Consider the following 17,303-nt stretch of genomic DNA (forward strand, 5'->3'; position numbering starts at 1 on the left):
CAACTCAGGGAAGACCCCAGTCTGGGGATAACTGGGGAAGCAGCTCAATCCAGGCTCTTTTCGAGGCTTTGGAGAAAAGAGCCTTTTTGTCCGTGTGTTCCTCTTTGTACCCCTTTTCTTGCCACCAGAGTCATAAGATCTAAAAGCCCCTGTGTCCTGTTTCAGCCCAAGCTACTGGAGAGCAATCCAAACTCACGTGCCATCAGGGGGTCATGGCACGCTTCAAATTTTCACCATGGGAGCTCGAACTTCATAATAAAAGTTCAAAACGTAAGCTCTGTGTTGCTAATTCTCCAACACGTCCAACTCTAAACTGTTAACAGCTAAAAACAGCACTGATTTTCAATTAGAGGCTCTTCTAGTCAATACAGTCATCTGGCTGCACAAAAAGTTTAGTGCGGCACCATTCCTAGGGGTAAACAACGATCACGACCTAAATATCCCACCAACAGGAGAGGTAAGGTATAGTCACCCAGTGAACATACAGAGGGGGAAATGAATGAGCCAGGACATCACGGACAAACCTCAAAAACAATGCTCGCCTCTCTGTCATCGGGAAAGAAAACTGCAAAAATAGAGCTGTAATATGATTCCAATTTTATGAAGAGTCAAAGTCTGCAAAACTATGCCGTAGATCATTAATGGGTGGCTCTATACAAGCATAAAAAGGTAAGGGGGAGGAACATCGAATTCAGATTAATAGCTACACATGAAGAGGAAGTTCACGGGGAAGGGTCCCCAGGGGCTTCAGTCATTTATGCCATGTTTCATTTCTACACATTCAGAGAAACTTCTCTAGTAACGAACTATAGAAGTGATCCCTTTGCAAGGTTTCATTTCTTAAGCAAGGAGTTACATGGGTGTTCTTTACATCATTATCTGTACTAGGGGCTTTAAAGAAAATTCTGAAAGTCATCCTGGCTCTAAGAACTTTTTTTCTTCCGGTGAAACTCAAAGCTCTTCTTATTTTGATGAAAGAAGCGATGTTCCAGCAAACGCTGTACTGCTCACGACTGCTCCGGACCTAAGCCCAGAGGGGTTAAGGCAACCCTTAATAACCCTCGTGGGTCATTCTAGATCCTGCCCCGCTCACCAGGCCCCAGGGGTCATAGGCGCGACCTTAAAGTCCAAACTTCAGAGTAGTAAACATTGAATATCTGCTTAGATGTCCCCTCTGCAACCCAGCCTCTGTCCCCAGGCATGCTGAGGTGGCGAGATAGAAAGGATTTCAGGATTCGGTGACCTGACCACTTGTTTGTTCACTCACGTCAAGTCATTTGTTTCTTTGTTCTAGAATGAACTTCCCCTTTCCTCTCTCCCGGTCACCGCTTTCAAGCTTCCGCTTGAACATTCCATCTGCAAGAAGCCTTCCCTGGCTGACTCTGTCTCACGGAGCCCCGAGCTTCTCTAATTATTGTAGGGTCAGAGAATGACTATCTGACTCACCCCAGGCTCTCCAGCACCCATATAGGGTCTGACAATGGTAGGTACTCAAAAAATATTAATTGAACACGTAAATGAGGGAGGATGAGCTCACTGAATATCCGATGGGGAAAAGACATGGGTCAGCTGGGCAGAGGCAGAGCATAGGACGTGAACGTGACAAACACTGACTGGCCCTTTCCATTTGTTTCCAAAAGCCCAGGCTACTGTGAAAACAGAGGGTGAACTCTGAGGCACTTTTGGCTCTAAGCGTCTAGCCTTGGGCAGCTTGCTTAGTCAGAACCTCTGTGTCTCCATCAACTAAATGATGCTAATTGAGCATACCCATGAACTTCAGCACTCTGTATACCCATGCATTTGCTTGTTCTTTTCCCTAGAGGATCTCAGGTAAGGTGATTAGTGGAATGCTGACTGGTGGAGGGAGACCTCTTTGCAACTTCCCCAGGGAGCTGGCATCTAATTTTATAGCCCATTACTAAGCCACTTGCAGCAAAGACTCTCAGGAGACCATTTTTCTAAGAAGGCACAGACATGAGCCAACAGAGGATAAAAATATAGAGAGCTACAGAAAATGCTTAAATAAATGCATAAAGAATTGAAAGTTAGAACAACTGGGGACAGGGGATGCTGGACCCCAATTACTAAAACATCTGCTTCCCTGTCTCACCACCCAGACAACATACGTAAACACAGTTCTTCTGTATCTTTATGATAAATACCAAACTGATTGTGTTACATTCTGATGTAGTCCCTGGCTGAGGTTTACAAGGACACACGTCCACTGCCCGGTGACATCTTAATGGAACGGTGACTTTGGTGCTAAGCACCTGAGGAAAAGAACAGGCTCTTGGGCAAGGAACGAAGCCTGGCGATGCAGGGACAAATCTGCGCTCACTCTGCAGATCTCACTTCTTGTTTGAGGGGCTGGGATGTCCGTGTGTGCTCCTGGTAGCTCGGGGGTTAAGAAAGTTTTCACCATATGGAGTCAGGCGGCGGGGGGGGGGGGGGGGGGGGTCAGATGGTCTAGGCTCCCATGACTGTTTGTCTTTCATTTATTACTCTGAGCACGTATTAAGGTTTAGTTCAAAGTCCCCGATGTATCTCTGCTACAAGGCGTCAAAGGATGGTCCCGCTCATTAAACATGGACGGGACTGCAGTGAAGGATTCACAGGGTACAGGTGATTCTCCCATATGGAATGTTCTCCCTCTACTGCCAGTCTTGGGGGAGGTGGAGAGATTTGTTTATTTTTATTTTTATTTTTTTTTTTTATTTTTTTTTTTTGAGACAGAGAGAGACAGAGCACGAACGGGGGAGGGCCAGAGAGAGGGAGACACAGAATCGGAAACAGGCTCCAGGCTCTGAGCCATCAGCCCAGAGCCCGACGCGGGGCTCGAACTCCCGGACCGCGAGATCGTGACCTGGCTGAAGTCGGACGCTTAACCGACTGCGCCACCCAGGCGCCCCAAGATTTGTATCCTTTGTCTCTATTTAGGGAAAGTAGGTTTGTTTACACCATAATGTCTGCTTTGACTCTGCCCTGCCTTTTGCTGCCTGTTTTCATAGTAGTAATGCTCGAAACTAGTGCCTTCTAGCACTCTTCTGCCACAGAGATATTGCCTTTACTTGATTTAAAATATGCTTCTTGTAATTGCAACACCTTGCCCTTTTACCTCTGAAGTAATGGAAAGTAAGCAGGGTTTTTCTTCCATAATGGTCCTTCAAATATTTGGGAGGAAAAAAAGAGATTTCATTGCCCCATCTTCCCTCTTCAAGGCAAACAATTCTAATCCTTTAACTCCTTTTCATCTTGCCAAGAATTTAAGAGTTCCTGAAGTTCTAGGCACTCTAAAAATGTGGTGCATAGAATGACAGTTAATAGAGCTCTTACCCTGTGTCTGACACTGTGACAAATATTTTACATGTGTTAATCCCTGTCTCACAGCAACCCTCTAATACAGGCTTAGTATTTCCTTTATTTGAAAAATAAGGAAACAGGATATACAGAAGGGGCACCTAGGTGGCTTAGTCGGTTACATGTGCTACTCTTGATTTCGGCTCAGGTCATGATCTCTCAGTTGGTCAGATGAAGCCCTATGTCAGGCTGTGCACTGTCAGCATGGAGCCTGATTGGGATTCTCTCTCCCTCTCTCTCTCTCTCTGTCCTTCCCTCTCTCTCAAAATAAATAAAGAAACTTAAAACAAACAGCTTGTGTTTAAAAATAGATCAATAAAAATAAGGAAACAAAGCTACCAAGGGATAAATAACCTTTTCAAGGCCATCCAGCTCACAGGTGGGGCAACAGGGTGTTGAACTCAGTTTGGTTCCCAACAGTACACTTGACCCAGTCCTGTTCTACTCCTCAGGGCCCCAAACTTAGGTTACAACGGATGGTCTGGAGCTCATAACTCTGAAACAGCATAAACTTAGTGGAATGCTCATGCCTGCAAAAATGTTAATAGGCCTTTCTTGAACAATACCTCCTGGCCAAATACATTTGGGAAATACCAGGCAACATAACATTGGATAAATTTCCTCTCTGCAGGGCTTCTCAGAGCCTTTAATATGTTTATGCATACAACGGATTTCCAAAATCTAAATGTAGAATTTTCCAGACATAGCCCCTCTCAGAACTCTTTTCTAATAAAACACCTACTAATGTGTAGAATCTGATAGACTGTTGTTTAGGAAACATTGTATAAGGTATAGTTTAGATTCCTTCCTTGGCTTTTCTTTTTATTACCTTTAGTTTCATTATACATGGTCCAGAAGTTCAGTGTCAATGACACACTTTAGGGGGTTTGTCTGTATTTTCACCTAATGCTTGCTCGTACGCCTCATTCACAAAGATACGATGAGAGATATAAATACACAAACACTCTCTGGCCACCACAATCTCTCTGCTCTACCAAGCGACTCTGCCTTTCTTTAATGGCCCTGCCCCAACTCATTGCCATTTGCCTGTGAATGCTCACAGGCTATATTAAGTCATTCATTCTAGGTTTTTCACTTTGTTTTGGAAAGAAAAATTAAACATCAAGGCTTCTGACTCCCTCTAGTCTTCTAACAGCCTCCCCATCATTATATCTTTTCCAAGATTTCTAATAGGGTTCATAGATCACATGTGGAAGGGATAAAGGAAAAGACATTGTATGAGCATCTTCTGCAGGCCCAACTTGTATCACACACTTTATGTACCATGTAAAATCTCATAGCCCCCTGGAGGTAGATCATTAGCCCCACTGTATAGATGAATAAACACAGGCACGTATGTTAAATTATCTGCCAAAGTCAATGATATCTGGGATCTCAATTGCACAGTACAAAACTGCTGCTCCTTATACCCTTTATATCACAACATGTAGCTAGTATGCTATTTAGAACCAAAGATAGGATCTCATCTAAAGGCAAATGAGTGATCCCTTGAATCCTCATAAAGTCTTGGCCCCGGAAAGTTCCCTAATCCACCTATTTGTAAGTGTCAGATGGATGATAGGATAAAGTGACTTCACCATGGACCCAGATCCTGAAATACTAAAGCCCAGCCATGTTTCTCTTGGTTTTCAATACTTTATTCCAGCGTTCCCAGTTCAAAGACCGTTGTCTTGAAAAGAACACATGCAAGATAAAGGCTAAGTTGTTCTGCTTTCTCATAAACAACTGATTGTACTCTGATAAAAATGATAAGCTTGGCATTTTAGAATCCTAGTCAATTTCAGAGGTTCTACCACATTATGTGTTCACCTGAGATGAGCTATTGAGCCCCCTGAACTTTAGTTTCCTTGTCTCTACGATGAGTATGGTATCACTCACCTCCACTAAGTTATTTAATTTATGGAAAATATTAAAATATTCTGAGTGCTAAATATGATTTATTTCATGGAAAGTAGAGGGTACAGTCCCTGGTGACAGCAGGAACTCCTTCCCCGGCAACAGCTTAGAGCAGTGGTTCTCATTCCTGATTGGGCATCAGAGTCACCAGTGGAATTTAAGGAAAACTCAAGAACAAACAGACAAACAAACAAATCCAAAACTCATAAAGGAAATGACTGAAAATATTTATCACAGTAGAATTTGAAAGTTCAGTATGACAAGTAATATGATAAACCCAAGTAACATAAAGAGACAGGGAGAAAATATTTGTCACAAACAGAATGGTATTCAGATTATATAAAATGTCAAGAAATTGGTAAGAAAAAGATAAATTTGTAGCAGAAAAAGATTCAAGCCTGAATTGACATGTCACAATTTACAAAAGAATAAAACCCAATGCCATGTAATATGAAGACACCCCATCATTTCATTCATAATCAGAGAAATGAAAATTTAAACAATAAATTACCACATCCCGGGTGCCTGGGTGGCTCAGTCTGTTAAGCGTCCCGACTTTGGCTCAGGTCATGATCTCACGGTTCGTTCGTGAGTTGGAGCCCCACATCAGGCTCTGTGCTGACAGCTCAGAGCCTAGAGCCTGCTTCAGATTCTGTGTCTCCCTCTCTGCCCCTCCCCCACTCGCACTCTGTGTGTGTCTCTCTCTCTCTCAAAAATAAATAAACATTAAAAAAACAATTAAAAAAGAAATCACCACATCCCACCCATTATATTGTCCATGATTAAAAAGCAATAATACGTGAATAACTTTAGAAGTAGAAGTGTTCCCACAGTGAACTAATGGGAGCGTAAATTGTTAAAGAACATTTGCAGAACGACTTAGTAATTTCTTTTAAAACTAAAAATGTCCATGACCTAGGACCACAATCAAAATTCTTGCTATCTACCCTCGAGAAATATTTGCACATTGCATACAAAAAAAAGAGAACAGGGGCGCCTGGGTGGCGCAGTCGGTTAAGCGTCCGACTTCAGCCAGGTCACGATCTCGCGGTCCGTGGGTTCGAGCCCCGCGTCGGGCTCTGGGCTGATGGCTCAGAGCCTGGAGCCTGTTTCCGATTCTGTGTCTCCCTCTCTCTCTGCCCCTCCCCCGTTCATGCTCTGTCTCTCTCTGTCCCAAAAATAAATAAAAACGTTGAAAAAAAAAAATTTTTTTTTAAAAGCAAATACTCGGGGCGCCTGGGTGGCACAGTCAGTTAAGCGTCCGACTTCAGCCAGGTCACGATCTCACTGTCCGTGAGTTCGAGCCCCGTGTCAGGCTCTGGGCTGATGGCTCAGAGCCTGGAGCTTGTTTCCGATTCTGTGTCTCCCTCTCTCTCTGCCCCTCCCCCGTTCATGCTCTGTCTCTCTCTGTCCCAAAAATAAATAAACGTTGAAAAAAAAATTTAAAAAAAAAAAAAAAAAAAAAAAAGAGAACAAAGTACTGCAGAATTGTCTGTGACTTCAGAAAATAGGAAACACCATAGATGTAAAAAATCGGGGTCTGGATAAATAAAATATGGTCCATGCATTTTAAGAACAACTCTTCAGAAGTTTTTAACTATTTATATAAATCTCGAAAACAGAAAAAATATATGTAGCAATTCAGAAAAATATACGCATTCAGAAAAAATATATGTAGCAATTCTTCTTGGACACTTAATGTGTTATCTACTCTGAGGGTTTTACATGCATTAAGTTGTTTGATACTCAGATCTACTATTTGAAGCAGATACTATCATTATTATGAGGAACCAAAGCACAGACATGGCAAGCAACTTTCCCAAAGTCACAGCTCTGTCTCTCCAGAGTCCATGCTTTTGACGGCTCTACTCACCTGGCCCAAACAGGCTGCAAAACCGTGTGCACAGGGGAGTAGCTGTTAGTATCAATATCATTTTTTAAAGGACTGTAATATGGGAAGAAGTATACTAAACTCATTTTCATGCTGCCTTGGCCAGGAAGTTTGCAGCGTGACGGGATTGAGGAGAAATCAGAAAGGACTACAGCAGTATCTTTAGCATTGTATTTCTTTTTTTAAGAAACAGTATGTTAATTTGTAATTTTTGAAACCATAATCAAACATGAAAAAATGAAAATGAACTTGGCAAAATTTTAACAGTGGTTGACACAGATGAGGGCAATATGGATAGTTATTTATTTATTTGTGTTTTTTTTGGGTTTTTTTTTTTTGCACTTTGATACATGGTTCAATTTGAAAGAAAGAAAGAATACTTGGTGGGGCGCCTGGGTGACTCAGTCAGTTAACGTCCGACTTCCTGTCAGGTCATGATCTCGAGGTTCATGAGTTGCAGCCCCACATAGGGCTCTCTGCTATGAGCACAGAGCCTGCCTCAGATCTTCTGTCCCCGGCCCCTCTCTCTGCCCCTCCCCCGCTTGAGCTTTCTCACTGTCTTTCAAAAATAAATAAGAAACATTAAAAAAAAAAAAAAAGAATACTTGGTGACAGATCCCTTTCCCCAAAGAATAAGAAAGCATCCCTGTCCCCATAGATGGCGCCAGGATATCTGCATTAAAAAAAACCCTCCAGAGGTATTCAGATGGCAGGGACAGCTGTATTTATTTGGCAGAGGTGTGGGGCTCTAGGGAAAGCTCATGGCTTTGAAAACCGGGATCCCGTCTCCCATCATCACTACACGTTAGCTGCGTGATCTTGAACAAATTAGCCTCTCAGAACCTCAGCTCCTCCATGCATAAAATGGAGTAATACCTCCTCCACCAAATTGAATGGGACCCAAATCCCGCACGCTCCGTGTCTGGTTTGTCACATACTGTGGTTCCACGGACACTAGAATTTGACTTTCTATCTTCCCTCAACACTTTGAATGATTGTAACTTAACTGTGCATTTTGCCAGGCTGTTAAGAAGGGTAGAAGGCATGCTGGCCTATACAATGCCTAGAGCAGCTTCTGAAATATATTTGGGAAAAAAAATCAACACACACTAACAATAACAGCAACAAAAAACCCTTCACCAATCACTGATAGAGAGACCTCTGTTTCCTCCTCTGTGAATGTGTAGAATAATACCACTTACTGACCACGGAAGTTGAGATTTGGGATAATGCTTTAAAAAGTTCACTCAGAGTACACACACATACACACACACACACACACGCACACACAGACCCTTTGGGTGTATTTTATCTAGTCCTGGTAATTTAGTTACTTGTGGTTTATTAATTAGGTTGAAAACATCCTGTTAATTTGCTATTATTTAATTTATTAACTGATTAAGGCCTGACCTCTCAAGGGGAAAATGCTGATTAACTATATAATACAAAGGCTAAAATGTTGCATAGGAGCATTTTACAGATACATTCTTTCTCGTGAACAGTTTGTCATTCAGAAAGTACTCAGTATCTCTTCTCTGTTCTCATTTCTTGCTCTCACTCAGGCAGACCTTCCCCTCCCCAACCCACCCCTGCCTCCTTTGGATAGCCAAGTTCAGTATTTTTAAAAATAGACCCTACTTTTTAGGTAGATTTTAGATTTATAGAAAAATTGAAAGGATAGTATGAAAAATTTCCACACACTCTGTACCCAGACCCCCCTATTATTAGCATCTCGTGTTAGTGTGGAATATGTCAGAGTTAATGCATTAACACTTATGTATTTTCTTTTTAAAAAAATTTTTTTTCATTTATTTATTTCTGAGAGAGAGAGACAGAGCATGAATGGGGGAGGGGCAGAGAGAGAGGGAGACACAGAATCCGAAGCAGCCTCCAGGCTCCGAGCTGTCAGCACAGAGCCCAATGCAGGGCTCGAACTCACAAACCACGAGATCATGACCTGAGCCGAAGTTGGTCGTTCAACCGACTGAGCCACCCGGGCGCCCAACACTTATGCCTTTTCATAAACTAAAGACCATAATGTATTTGAATTTTTTTAGTTTGTATCTAATGTCCTTTTTTCTGTAGTAGGATCTCATTCCAGACACCACATTACATTTAGATGTTACTCCTCTAAGCTCCCCTTGATTGTGACAATTCCTCAGACACTTCTTATTTTTGATGACCTTGACAGTTTTGAGAAGTATGGGTCAGGTATTTTGTATGATGTCCTTTAACTGAGTTGTGGATGTTTTTCTCATAGCTAGACTGGGTTATGGTTTTAGGGGAAGAAGACCGCAGAGGTAAAGTGTCATTTTCATCATGTCGTATCAAACGTTCATACAATCCACATGACTCATCATTGCTGGTATTGACCTTGATTACCTGGCTGAGCTACTGTTTGTTGGGCTTCCCACACCCTTTCCATCCCATCTGGTTTGGAAGAAAGTCACACTGGGCCACTCACATTTAAAGAGTGCATATACTCTTCTTCTGTAAGTACAGAATATCTATTTAGATTATTTGAAATCTTCTGCATGGACATGTGTCTGTACCCCATTTACTTATATATCCAGTCACCAGATATAATTTTATTAAAGAATAAAATTTACCTGGTGTAAAAGTTAATTGGTTCAAAAATATTCCTTCTTAAAATCCAGGGCAAAAAAAAAATTAAGAAAAAAATAAAGCCTAATTGACTTTGCTTGTATTTAAATTTAATTTCACTCTTAACTGAACATTTAATATATATAACACTGGTCTGTAGAGGATATAAGATGGCTGAGCCAAGGTTCCCTGCCTGAAGAAACAGGCCCAGACAGAAAATGTGCATGCATAACCAGACAAATAAGTGTTGCAGTTAAAAGTAAAGTGCTTTGGGAACACTGAGAAGGTAGTAATTAATTCAAGGAAAGCTCGATAAAAGAAGTCTGAAATCAGGGCCAGCTTCCCGTGTGTGCAACCAGTGATTCTGAACGATTCTGACTATGAATGGAGAAACTGAAGCCCAGGGAGAATGAAAGACTTCACTAAGGTCTCATAGTTGGTTAATGTGAGCGCCTGAGCTGAAAAGCAAGTCTTCCAATTCCAGATCCCATGTTCTTTTCGCTGCATCCAACTAGGAAATAACACAGAAGCCTGCTATGCATTATCCAAGGCGGAAATGAATACTTACCTCAAACAAGCGCAAGACCTTGGCCAGGGCACCAACTTCTTCCTTGAGCGAGAAGATCAGTGATATGGCACCATCTTGACTGGAATTGTCTTCAATATAGCTTGTTTCCTACAAGATGAAGTGCTCCTGGTTAAAATGTTTTCCTATGAAATCTGCAAGCAAGAGGCCGGCATAAACCCTCTCTTCTAGTTAAGGCTTGGAATGCAATGAGTTACATATATTCTACACAGTAAGTATATGATTTCTGGTAGAAAATATGTAAGTCAAGGGGAGTGATATTTACAATGATGCTCCTAGGTCAGGATTCACTTTTAGAAAACTCTCATTATTCACTGATATCACCAGTCACCCTATAGACCCAGTACCTTTTAATGAGCATCTACCAAGTGCCAGGCACTACTAGGGCTCTGAGATACAAAAATGAATAAAACAATTCCCATCCTTCAGGAGCTCAATATTTGGCTTAATAGACACATACCACAAAGATCCTTAGAGGTAGTATAATACAATTCAAAAAGAGTCCAGAAAAACACTGAAAAATACGGTGTGAAAAGTACTAAAAATGGGTGGTTGAGACCAAAGACCTCGGTTGGAGCCCTCTGTCTTCCAGTTATCAGCTGAAACACTTTGGGCAATAGCTTGGCCTTTTTAGTTTCCTTATCTGGAAAATCATGCTAATAATAAACCCTGTCAAAGCAATATTCACATGATGAAAAAAAAAAGATAAAACAGTTTACATATAAAAATGATGGAAATACGGGGCACCTGGATGGATCAGTTGGTTGAGCGTCCAACTCTTGATTTCAACTCAGGTCATGATCCCAGGGTCGTGGGATTAAGCCCCATGTCAGGCTCTGTGCTGAACACAGAGCCTGCTTGGGATTCTCTCTCTCTCTCTCTCTCTCTCTCTCTCTCTCCCTCCCTCTGCCCCTCTCCTCTGTTCTCACACACACTCTCTCTAAAATAAAATAAATGACAATAAAATTTTTTTAATGATGGAAATATTGTAAATACACAAGAATGACTCTTTAGCCTTGGCAAAGATCCCAGGGAAGCATTATGCTCAGGAAAGCATTGTCCTGTATGCTGGGATCTATGATATCCAATTACTGAAAAAGTCACAAAATGCATGAAAGAAACACAAATAATCTACCAGAAAAGGGATGTCCTAAACTATATAGCAAAGCTTGTCAAGGATCTAGAACTTTCTACATGCACATGTCAGCAAACTAATGTGGGATTAGGGTTGGCATCTCAGGGTTAGCTGAAACCTTTAAAAATTATAAAGTTTTGCAATAATAATATACAAAGCTCCATGTGTGCCGACAAATAAATAGCACGTACCCCAAATTAGGAAGAAAAAACCATGCAGAACAATTACTCTCTTATAAGCAAGTTAATGAAATTAGTGGGATGGATGTTACATCATCTTAATGAGAAGGCTGTGTTGGGCAGACTCTACCAGTGATGGCATAATAACCCTTGCATGAATATTGATGACCTTTAGGACGAAACTCTTTTCATTCAGAAATTTCAGATTTTCCCAGAACCTCACAGAGGTGGGGCAACTACCCCCTTATTTTGCAGATGGGGAAACTGTGGGCCAGAGAGAGAAAGGTGTAATGCCTCTAAAGCCACACAGGTGTTGGGTAGCAGGTCAATAACCCAGGCTCTAAATTATCAGCAGGTGTAATTAGAGAGGGCTTCAAATGAACTGGAAGACTGAACCGTTATATATCCCTATATAGACCGTGATATTATCTTTCTTAAAAAACATTTGTTTTGTCTTTTTAAAAAATTCCAGTAGAGTTAATCTACCATTTATTAAGAGCCTGTAATGTCCCAGGCATTATAATAGGCACTTGATTTGGATTATCTCATTTAATTTTGATACAATTAGGAGGCAGGCTTTATTATCCAGCAGGTGTTTGCTTTTACTGATGACAAAATGAAGTCTCAGAGATATACAGTCAGCAATGGAGCCAGGGTGAGACCCCACGCCATTTGAGCCCAGCATTCATCCATAAATCACGGCTTCTTGTAAGACTCTATCCTGCTTCTCCCTCTTTTAAACCCTGCCACAGACATGCAGAGGAGTGTCTGATATACATCTTCTTCCTCCCAGAGAACACTGAGTCCTTAGTCTTTTCTGATTTCTTTGAAATGACAAAAGATTTCCATTTCTGGTTCACTTGGCAACATTCTCTTCTGTTGGTCTCCAAGAAAATAACACATTCCAGATATACCTCAACAGGTGCCACCCATAACTGGGACAACTCAGACCTGAAGGCACCTGGGCTCAAAACTCTGTCACCACCACCTTCCCGCTCCTGTACATGTCCAAGTCCCACCTGACCTCCAGAAGTGACCCTTGGGGTCAGGTCCTTCTTTTGTTCCTACTGCCACCGCTGTGATCCAGCCTTAGTGATCTGTATCAGTCTGGTTCTAACAGAATTTTGCTTGTGTCCTTCTACTCAGAATTCCCCAAAGGCTCCCAAGGCCAGCAGGAGAAAATACCTCTTTCTGATATTCAAGAGTTCCTTGGTACCTTATCTCCCGAGGCTGCCCACAGGAACTGCCTCTCTAGCAAATCATCTTTCTTCTTGCCTTTTCAGCTCATTAGAACAGATGCCCTGCCCCAGCCTCCGCGCTCCCCTTTCAAATATCTAAGTCTGGGGGCGCCTGGGTGGCTCAGTCGGTCAAGCGTCCGACTTCGGCTCAGGTCACGATCTCGCGGCCCGTGAGTTCGAGCCCCGCATTGGGCTCTGGGCTGATGGCTCAGAGCCTGGAGCCTGCTTCCGATTCTGTGTCTCCCTCTCTCTCTGACCCTTCCCCGTTCATGCTCTGTCTCCCTCTGTCTCAAAAATAAATAAACGTTAAAAAAAATTAAAAAAAAAAAACAAATATCTAAGTCTGCCTCTAAAGCCCTCTTGGGTCTCACTTCTGTCAGAAGACCTCTGTCCTCCCCAGCGGAAGTGAATAATCCCTCCTTGACCTATGCATTCCATTTGGCTTCTGATGTCTATGTGGGACTTGACTGGCAGAGCTGGCCCTGTCTTTAGAGTTGATCTAGTTCCACCCCCTTATTTTGCAGATGGGGAAACTATGGGCCACAGAGAGAAAGGTGTGACTCCTCTAAAGTCACACAGAGGGTAGGTAGCAGGTAAAAAACCCAGGCTCCTAAGTATCATTCTGTACAATTCCTTCTGCTATGTGCATTATGTCCACATTAAGGCCTCTGTGTCTTGCAGACCAGTTATCCAATATCATTCCTGACAGCCCATACTAATCCACACCTGCCCCCTTCACTTTCTTCTTTCCCCCGGTTCACTTTCTAGATCAGATTGTCAATGAGTGTTCCTTTTTTCTCCATTCCAAAATTACCTGGGGAGTCTTTGTTCAAATGCAGATTCCTGGGCCCTGCCCTAGCCCATCACATCTGAGTATGTGGGGTAGGATCTTAGAATCTGCATGTTCAAAAGGTCCCAGATGATTCTTCACCGTGGAAGATTTTGAAACCACTGATAAATACACAGCCCAAGTTTTTAAATTGTGACTTTTCCCAAATATGTCTGCAAATTCACATTTGCCATATGGAAAGGTACTACTCTTTATTGTTATTAATATTAATAATAGGATGTGGCATTGAATGAATCCCCACTATGTGCCAGGAGCCATACTTGGTGATTTTTATAGTTAATAAGCATCATCATTGGCAGCGGCTAGTACTGTTATAAGAGTCTACAAGTTGTAGCTCATCTGGTCTTCACAATAGCGCCATGAGGTGGGTGATGTTATTTTGCAAAGGAGGACACAGACTCTGCCAGCTTAAGTGGATTGTCCAAGGACAGCCCGCCAATGGTGGCAGAGCCTGGATTTGAACATCAGTCCAACAGTTCCAAAATCCGTATTCTGCCTCCCAGTGACAGACCCGAGGGAGACAACATATAGCTCCCCTTTGCAAAACTTGAGGGACTTTAAATGAAAAGAAGCTCAAGGGAGTTTGTGAAATAAGGTGGCCTTGGGTAGATTCTGATTCCAACATCACTATGTGGATCCAGCATGGGACCTTGGGCAAGTCTCTTCCAGAATATATTTGTATTGGCTCATCATCCATGCCTTATTTGTTTCCCAAAAGCGTATGAGTTGGCTTAGAAACACATGTAGACCCGGGATGGGCAAAGGTAGAGAAAAGTAGCTCAGACACCAGATAGGAAAAAATAGTGCAGGGAAAATGAACTTTACTCGCGCCCAGGATGGAAAGAGTTTTGATCATTGGGCAATACGTTTGACAGCAGAAATATATTCCCTATGGTTGTATCTAACAAATGCATTCTGTTATCCTTGGAAAAGAGCATTTTTCAAAATTGCGAACAAGAATACTCTTTAGCAAGGTATTCTAAGGGCACCTTCAATCTTAGTGTCATGGTAGGAGGCCTGTATTTGCAAGTGTGATTATATGTATACACATGCACAGTGTAAGGCAACCGGAAAAAAAAGATGCAGACATCCTGCCATGGACACACTACACCCCATATTCCAGCGTGTTTCTACAGGAGGAAGAAGTGTGGCAGCGAGCGCCCAGGGTGTTGAAGTGTGATCTACATTTGAACACTGGCTTCACCATTCAGAGCTATGATTTCTGAGTTCCTCTTATCCTGTATTCCACTGCCCTGTTCTATTTTTCTTCACAGCTCTTTCCCCTACACGAAATTATTTGTTCATTTGATTAGTTTTGTATTACTTTTGTCCTCCACTAGAATGTAAGTTTCACTAGCGCAGAAATTCCACTGCGCCTGGCACAGAGTAGGTGCACAATAGGCCTACTGGGTGAATGAATGAGCCGAACATCTCTTGCAGGGTTGTTGTGCCTGTGGCGTGGGTAGAGCACTTGACACATCACATGCTCTCCAGCCTTATGTCAGCATTACGTCCAGCACGTGCTGTTCATCTGGGTCGGGAGCTTCGAGAGGGCATAAAGTAGGTCTTTCTTGCAGACTTTCAGAGCTGGAAGGAATGCTTAAGACTATTCCAGTCCAACTCCCCCACCCTCAGTTTTACAAATACCAAACTGAGCCTCTTTGCCCCAGTTAGATGACTTCCCCGATACACAGCTTCGGTAAACCAAAGACAAGAGCCCATGTCCGCTCACTGCCTGCCTAGCATCCTTCCATGGTGTAGCTATACCAACCACTGTGCTTGACTCAGTGCCTGTGTCTCTTGCCAATGTTCCATACCCAGTTTGGTGAACAAGTAAGTCAGTTCTGGCTAGACACGGTGTTCCAGGAACTGTGCTAAAAGCTTTACAGACACTATTTCATTTCATGCTCATCCTAACCCTAGGACATGGGTATTTTTATCCTAATTTTTCAAATGAATAAACCTGCAGCTTTGCAAAGTTAAATACCCTGCTTTCCATGCAAAGGTAAGACATGCTGTAAACTCTCATTTTTTACCCCCCAGTCATCAAGAGTGATCATCTGTGGTTCTCAATCTTCTAAGTGTTCTATGAAGAAAGCTTTAAGCCCCCATGGCTCCCTAACCAGATCATAGCCCCTAACTTCCTCCCATGGTTGTAGGCACCCCACTGCCAGAAACACCAGGACTGAATGATGACCGGGCCAGAATCTATTCTGTGATCCATCTGAAAACCTCACTGTCCCTCCTCAACACAAACTGTTTCCCAAGTGCTACCTTTTCAAAGGAAGTCTTTCTCACAGGACTCGAAAAAAGAAAGAAAAAAAAAATTCAGTCCAAAGTTCTGTGGTCTCTCTAGTTAGGCTAAAACATCAACTATCCTCTCCCCTCCAGCTTCTGTTCCCTAGACGGGTCTCACTGATCTTGTAAATGACAGCTGTCTGTAAGCTCATGTTATCTCCCAGGGCTGGGCTTTACATCTGAACCCCAGAGTCTGCAAGTGTGATAAGTCAATTCAAGAATGTATGCTGCCATTTTGCACCTCAAGAGAAAGGCAACGGGTCCCGAAGAACAGAATGCACCCTGAGTATTATCCCCAAGTCACGTTTAGGGTTCTCTCACATTCCAAGTCCAAGGCTAAGTCCTGTTCATTTCCCTCTCTGTTTAATTTTTCTCCTTCCCCAGGTCTGAGTAAGTCCAAGACTTCTTCATGCCTCCTTTTCTCCCAAAGGTGAAAAAAAGAATACAATGTCTTACAACATTGCCATTTTGAAAGCTGGCTGAGAGCGCTACATAAACATCACAGGAGAGCAGATCTAGAAGAATCCCACCTCCCATACCGGATCATTGAGAACCAGCCCCTTCACTGTAGGAAAGAGAAAGCAGGCAACAGAGAGGGCCAGTGACTTGTCAAAAGACACACAGCTACTTGGGGGCAGCTCTGGAAGCCAGATCCCCATCTCCTAAAGCAGTGCTCCTTCCCTGAAAGCCACACAGGACAGATGTCCTTCCCTAGGGAGCGGTCATTGAGGACACGTGTTATCTGTTGCCTTCCTGGACATTTCCATCATTCTTCAAATAAATTCAGACTTCTCGGTGTGCTTAAGGGAGTAGGAAAGAACAACATTCCTCAGACCCTTTCCTACCGGGGACCAGACGTCCCTCCCTCCCTGAGGCCAGCCCCGGCTCACCTGTCCGTCAGAGAGTTTCCTGCCAAAACCTCGGTTTTCCAGGACCACAGCCGACATGCTGGCTCCCCGCGCGAGTGAGGCGTCTAACTCCGGGGCGTCGGTGGCAGGCGGTTTCGCAAACAGCAAGTGCTGCTGCTGAGGTTTTTAACCTGGCGTTAGGAGGAGAGGAGAGATTGCAAGGAGGTCCCCTGCCACTTACCGGCCACAGTGAAGCCCCAGGTGGGCGTTGTCCTGACGTAGTGGGCTCCGGGTCACCTGGCCCGACCGCCCAGAGGGGAGGGTGTGGCGGATGCGGGGAGGCAGGACTTGGCTGCCCGCCCTCGGTGGGGCGCGGGGCCGCCTCCGCGCTGGCGATGAG

General features: G+C 43.2%; 1 protein-coding gene across 2 annotated transcripts in view; it reads right to left on the minus strand.

Annotated features, from left to right (window-relative positions):
* PAH (phenylalanine hydroxylase) overlaps positions 1-17,303 on the minus strand; it is a 103,541-nt gene that overhangs the window by 55,198 nt on the left and 31,040 nt on the right. For both annotated transcript variants that reach the window (XM_043562349.1, XM_043562348.1), the window contains 2 exons: positions 16,946-17,094; positions 10,338-10,445 (listed from right to left, as the gene is read on the minus strand). In XM_043562349.1, coding sequence (XP_043418284.1) covers positions 10,338-10,445; positions 16,946-17,002 — 165 coding nt within the window. In that variant the 5' untranslated portion in view covers positions 17,003-17,094. The remainder of the gene's footprint in view (positions 1-10,337; positions 10,446-16,945; positions 17,095-17,303) is intronic.

This window comes from Prionailurus bengalensis, chromosome B4 (assembly GCF_016509475.1).
Source record: "Prionailurus bengalensis isolate Pbe53 chromosome B4, Fcat_Pben_1.1_paternal_pri, whole genome shotgun sequence".
Taxonomy (NCBI): domain Eukaryota; kingdom Metazoa; phylum Chordata; class Mammalia; order Carnivora; family Felidae; genus Prionailurus; species Prionailurus bengalensis.